The sequence below is a fragment of the Aplysia californica genome, unplaced genomic scaffold (assembly GCF_000002075.1).
Source record: "Aplysia californica isolate F4 #8 unplaced genomic scaffold, AplCal3.0 scaffold00708, whole genome shotgun sequence".
Lineage (NCBI taxonomy): Eukaryota > Metazoa > Mollusca > Gastropoda > Aplysiida > Aplysiidae > Aplysia > Aplysia californica.
In genome coordinates, this window is record NW_004797978.1 from 38,131 (window position 1) to 44,936 (window position 6,806).

At 39.4% G+C, this 6,806-nt stretch overlaps 1 protein-coding gene across 1 annotated transcript in view; it reads right to left on the bottom strand.

Moving 5' to 3' along the window:
• Nucleotides 1-6,046: 6,046 nt before the first annotated feature.
• Nucleotides 6,047-6,806, bottom strand: part of LOC101850845 (universal stress protein YxiE) — a gene marked incomplete in the record, with an annotated part of 49,902 nt that continues 49,142 nt past the window's right edge. The window contains 1 exon segment of the mRNA XM_005108668.3: nucleotides 6,047-6,276. Coding sequence (XP_005108725.2) covers nucleotides 6,061-6,276 — 216 coding nt within the window.

The following is a 6,806-nucleotide window of genomic DNA, read 5'->3' on the forward strand; positions in this document are numbered from 1 at the left end:
TCCAAAAAATAGGAAGACTACATGTATTTGCTTTTTCTTGTCCTTTAATTCTCAGAAAAACATTATGACCCTCATAATTTATTGGTAAAAAGTAGTAAACTTGAAATCACGATCTAAAAGAGGAGTTAGCAAATACATGTAGTAGACCTTTACCGCAGGTGCAGTAGGAAATGTGTCTTGCTTTTGCAGACGCCATCCTTCATTCTTGGTGTCCACAGTGTCTGTTGTCTCAGGAAATGAGCTTGCCCAAAGAAGCGCTGAAACGCTCGCCCTCGCAAAACACTTCCAGGACAAGATAGTGTTGCAGAGAGCCCAAGAACAGGGTAACATTCATCTACGGTGTTCCTCCACATATCGGAAAACATATCATCGCACAAGCTCTTGCTCTTGCTCTCGCTCTTGCTCTTGAACAATTGTGAGCAATTTTTTTGTTTTGGGGGGGGGGTTGTTTTAGTTTGTTTGTTAATTTCTTTATACTTAGACATTTATAGCAGAAGGAGAGAAGTTTGCTATCTTTATAAAAATGAGCAACGTGTATGTATTTTTTTCCCTTTCATTTTATATTTTCATTCCATTTTAACTGTGCCACAAAGTTCGTCAATCCTATATTTTTTTAGCTCTAAGAAAAAAAATGTCAGGAAGACATGAGTTACTTTTCAGGGCCATTAGTTTACCTAATCTGTATATGAGTTTGCTTATGAAAGAAACTGTTTCAATTTCTGCTTTTCCTGTCTTGCAGGTGAATAATCCATTTAGCAGTACAGTAACGACTACACAACGGTCGTCACAGCAGGCTCAAAAACCGGTGTTGGTGTATGGGAGATAACTCTTGATCCATGAGATGCCGGTGTCAATGTCAGCATAAACGTTACATCTGACCGCGGCACCTTCAACCTGAGAAATGTTCTTTTCGAGGACGTGTGGATGTGCAGCAGTCAGTCCAACAGGTAGATCAATGTATTTTTTTAAAATAGAAAACAAAAGTGACAATTCTATCTGTAATCTCTATTTTTAAAATAGTTTTTAAGCAGGTGAATGTTCGAGCTAACTTCATAAACTGTTCACTTTTTTGTAAAAGCCTGGTGTTATCTATGAGACTGAAATGTCTTGCTGTGAGGTCTTGCTACATCTACTTTTCTATCTTTAAATTGGTTATGTCTGCCATTTCTTAACTAATGTAAAAGTGGCATCTACCTGTATTATATTTATGAAAAAGTCGTCACTTTTATCGCCTAAAACTTTCGAACCACTTAACTTTCGAATTTGACCAAATTAATGTGGTTCAGACTCATTTAAAGGGAGCACAGTTTTACATGTATTGAGGAGCCTGGAGTCACTGTAGTTTAATTTTCAGTTTTTCATTTAGTTTCGTTTAGATCTATTCTTGTGAAAGTCCGTCTTCTAAAACGCCATTGTAAACAAGTGTGGTTTCCGTTCACTAGCCGACCGAAAAGATTCCAACCATACCTTTGGAATTCTGGAGTGTACAACCACGAAAGCGGAATAGAGAATCAATCTATACATCTCTATATCTAGACCTTTTAATTGTTTGCATCTCTCAAGATTTATTGCTCCATTCTAGCAGAGAGTAAATATAATAGGCCAATGACTTTCAGTTGATGTTAATGCACCGAACATTCCTTTCATCGAAAGGGGGCCCAGCCAGTTGACAATATGAGCAAAAGCATAAACTTCGACTAACACAGTCATAGATAGATAGATACATATACATAGGCCTACATACAGCTCTTGCCAACCTGTTTGAGACCCGTCCCCCGCCCCACGAGTGGGCGATTTGATAAGTTTGGTGGACAGTAGTGATCACCTGAGTAGTGACAGGTGTTTTTTAACTAATGTCCCGCTTGGACATGTCAACATCATTGCCGTCATTTAACGTAGTTGTATGTCAAAATAGTAGGTTTTGGGGAGAAACAAAGATCTGTTATATTTCAGGCATGACGTAATGTTACTACAAAAAATGGTTCATTCGTCTATAGTCATCACTATTTCAAGAAGAGGAATGAGGCTAGGACCAGTCGATTCATTTCCCCAAACTTTACAACATACGAGCGTAAATCTACTCTTACAATATTGGGTGAAGGCGACGCGACGTCATAGTAGGCGGGTGGTATGAAAATTGTATCCCCTTGAATACGGAAAAAATGGGTACTGGCGATTAAGGGGCACTGGATATAGCTGAAGTGAAAATTTTGTTCTGGGCTCTAAATTAAGTACACTGGGATTCCCAATAAGATGGGTCAAGAAACAGAAACATAACATCCCTACGTGATTTCACTTTCAATTTTCTGAATTCTTGAGATGCAATGGGTTCGACAGACCAAAATTCACCCTATTTCTAAGCGGGGATTGTGAAAAAGATTGAATAGATACAGCCTTCATATTAGATATTTTCACACAGTGTTTCTGTATATATCTTGCAACGTACTAAAGATTTACTTTCTTTAGTCTCATACTTGTCTTGTAACTGCCTTTTTAGTGTCATATTAGACACTGGAACAAAAAAAAATGATCACAAATCAGAGTGATACTGTCAATCTTTTTTTACACTGACAGAAAACGTATTACAATATCACAATAATCTTTTAGTACGTTGCAAACATATTATCCAGAAACAGTCTTGCAAAGTGAGATTGAGCTATGACATGTACTTTCAGAAATACCTCCGCATAGGTGACCCATCCTCCTAAGAAAATCATAGTTTTGAGAAAACTGAAGGAAAAAAAAGAATTGCTACTGTTCTATTTCAACACAATGTTATAAAACATGGCATATGAGTATATTTTTCATTTATTTGATATATGCACACTATATAAAAATGTAAAACAATTTCATTTTGGAAAACATATCCAACTAAAACCCTCGACACCACCATCAAAACACTTGAAAAAAAAAACCAAGGTGATAAACACTAAAATGGGTAGAATTTTGGTTTTTAAACCGAAATGCACTTGAATATTATGTAGGATGTACACATTGCCCTGAAATTATATATTAAAACGCTTTGGAATATTATATAGGATGTACCCAATGCCCTGGAATTATATTATAGCTGCAATCAAAAGAAGAATTGAAATGAAAATCGTCAACACTTGCACACATGTCGTTGCACTGAGGCAACCAGAGTTCGATTCCCGAATGGGGAGACGTTTATATCAAGCATTTCTATCTTTCTGCTGGGATACTGTATCCTTCACAGCCCAGGTTAGCCCTGACAACCAGGGCCAGGAGCTTGCCTCCTAAATGATCTAAATTGAGTCGATGGGGACATCTATTTAAAAAAAGAATAATTTCCCCTGCAAACATGCTGCATCCCACAATCCTCACTTCACATTTCAAGACAGACAAAGAAAGCCCTGGAATAGTATACAGTTATTTTTTTTTAATAGTCGAGGGTTTTACGGCGCTCGCAACTGCATAAGGTCATATGGGCACCAAGGGGTGGGTGTCAAGGTCTGCTTCGACTATCAAGGCACCCCAAAATAGCAGGTCACAAGAGAGGGACAAGCATACAAAAGAAGTAGAGGAAAATGACAATAGTAAGGATCAGGAAAGAAAAAGCAGTAGTTCCCTGTTGTAGATCAGGCACAGTTATGAGCGTGACATGAGTCAGCCCATTTACAATTCTACTATGCTTGAACGAGAAATGTCCCCCCTTTGGGAATGGTCTAAAGACACTACAGTCAGTGGCACTGCCCCGGGGGGTTTACACAGTTAGTACTGTGATCAAAAGATAAAAGAATGAAATGAAAATTGTTTACACCATCATCTATAGTGAATCGGTTAGGATAGTCGCCGTCGCACTCAGGTGACCAGAGTTCGATGTTGGAATGGGGAGTAATTTTTATCAAACATCTGTCTTTCTGCTGGGATGTTGTATCCCTCTCAGCTTGAGTTGGCCCTTACAGGCAGGTTTGGAAGCCAGCTTCCTAAATGATATAAGTTGTGTTAAAAGCGGCATAAAAATATAGGTTACAATAAAACAAACATATTTTTATAAAACATTCTCCCTAAATGCTGCATCCAACCACCCTTACTTCACACGTCACACTTCATGACAGACCAAGATAAATATATACATGTAAAATTTGTACTGTAATCCAAAGAAAAAGAATAGTAATAAAAATCGTTTACACACCAATGTCTGTTGTGTAGTGGTTGGACGCTTCGTTGTCAAACTCAGGAGACCCGAGTTGATTCCGGAGTGCGGAGAAATTTTTATCTTTCAAGCATCTCAGTCTTTCTGCTTTGATGTTGTATCCCTCTCAGCCGGTGTTGGCCCTGTCAGGCAGGGTTGGAAACCTACCTCCTAAATTATCTAAGTTGTGTTGATGGGAGTGTAAAAACACAGGCTATAATAATTTTTTTCAAAAAATCAATTTCCGTACAAACATGCTGCATCCAACCATCCTCACTTCACATGTCACACTTCATGACAGATATATATATACATGTAAACTTACTACTCTAATCCAAAGTAAAAGGTATAATCCAAAGGAAACAGGTGCCTGGCATCTACCACAAACCACATTGCGAAGTAGCCCGGCAAGCATCTCAAGATGAACCACAGTTGTTTTGAAGTTCTCATTGTGATCCCGTGTGGGTACTACTGTAAAATTATTATAGTCCAACTTTGTTCGTGAAGCAGTTTTGGAAGACGTCGGTGAGGAAACTACGTGTTTTCAGCGACTGGTGGGGTAGTCACCGAAGCAGGGCCATGAGCAGGTGTGGCTCTACTAAATTAGTCCAAAATCGAAAAATCGGTTTTTGACACCAAAATCAACTTTTTCTAGCTGTTGGCTACTGCCGTGGTGGTGTTCCTTAAAAAGCTGATAAGCATTTGACTAACGTTATAAACACTTCTTATTTCATCATTATCAGTGCCTTTCACCCCTGGCAGGGTATAGGCCACATTCAAGCTCATTCCATTTATCTCTGTCCTGGGCCATCCTTCCTAGCTCGTTCCAAGTGAGCTTCATCTCTCTCATGTCCCTTTACACACATCTCCTCCATGCTTCCCGAGGCCTACCCCTGCCTCGTGCTCTCTGTGGGTTCCATTGCAGTGACTGTCTTGTGATGTTTCCGCTGGGCTTTCTGAGGGTGTGTCCCATCCAATGCCACTTTCTAAGTCCTATTTCTACTTCTATATCCTTTTGTCCTGTCCTTTCCCACCACTCTTCATTTCTTATTCTATCCTGCCACTTAATTCTAAAGATACTCCTCAAACATCTGTTGATGAAAGTCTGGACTTTATTCAGCACTGTCTTTGTTGTCTTCCAAGTTAAGCAGCAGTAGAGGAGCACAGACTTGACATTGGATTTAAAGAGTCGAATCTTGGTGCGCAGTGAGATGTTGCTTGCTTTCCTGACTTTTGATAATTGCTTGAATGCTGACCTTGCCTTGGCGGTTCTTGCTTTTACACCTGCCTCAGTTCCACCTTTACATAGTAATCACCAATATTTTCTTTATTCACAACATAAATGTCATTTAAATCATCAAAAGTTTTGGGAGTGCTGGTAAATAGAAACGACTAATGAAACGTATGGAGGGAGAGTAAAGAAAAAATAAAAGAATAAATGAAAAAGTAAATGAGCAAACAAATTCATTCATTCATTCATTCATTCATTCATTCATTCATTCATTCATTAATGAGTAAATAGGTAAAAAAGTAAATAAGTAAATGTATATAAATAAGACTAAAAGAGATAAAAAATTAAACTGGTTTTAGGCATATCTATGGAATCAAAATTTACAAATCCATTTTCTTATTAACGAAATATTATTTCAAGGCCACCATGACATTCACTTGGCAATCTTCTACTCAGCGAAATCAAATCTGAAGTGAGGAAACAAAACAACGTTTTCTCTGTTTATTTGCAATAGTCAGTGAAATGTCACGTCTTTATTACAAGAAGAAGCTGGAGTTTTTTGTGGGTTTTTATTGGGGTGGGGTGTTTGTTGTTGTTATGTTTCGTTTTTTAAGGGAGGTGGGGGTTGTTGTTTTTTTCTGGGGTGGGGGGGGTGGAGGTTCTCTAAATTGTTTCAGGAGGACTTGTGACCATGGAGCTTCCTCTGGCACACAAGAACCGGGCAGTGGGCGTGGTGAAGGACGTAGTTGGAGACTGAGCCAACCAGCGTGCGCCTGACGGCGCCTAAACCACGTGACCCGGTGATGATGAGGTTGGCCTTGTTCTCGTCTGCTGCTTTCACGATGGCGTGGCCGGCGTCGCCCGTGAGTCGCATGAGTCTGGCAGATATCTGGGGACACCGGTTTGAGTTTGATTACGATGATGTCAAAAGTTGCTTTTGTTGGTTGTTGTTGTGTTTTTTTGTCGTAAGTGTTTTACGGCTACCTAGTACCAAATCAAGGTGACCGGCTTTGTGTGGGAAGAAAATGCTTGCCATCCGAGGTCGCAGAAATCACCACGGGCCAGTAGCGTCAGGCTAATCGGACCGAATTCGTTGGAGTAGCAAAACGCTAGCCACCCCATATCGGGCGGCTAGCGCTGGCCTAAGAATTGTTACCATCTAAAAGTTATTTATCTAAAACGTACATGTGTAAAACGTTCTTTACTCTAAAAGGGTTCACTTTTCAAGGGGTTCTAGTACTGATCTACAGTTCGTGTATAACGGACAATGTACATGATTGTTAGAATAAAGAGCATGGCAAACAGTGAAGATAGTTTTATAAGGAATACAAAATTTACATCTTCGCAGTGAGAGTGCTAGTTGTTACGATTGTCGGAGAGTTACAGGTTACGAGTACACGCGTATTAATTGTTAGCATA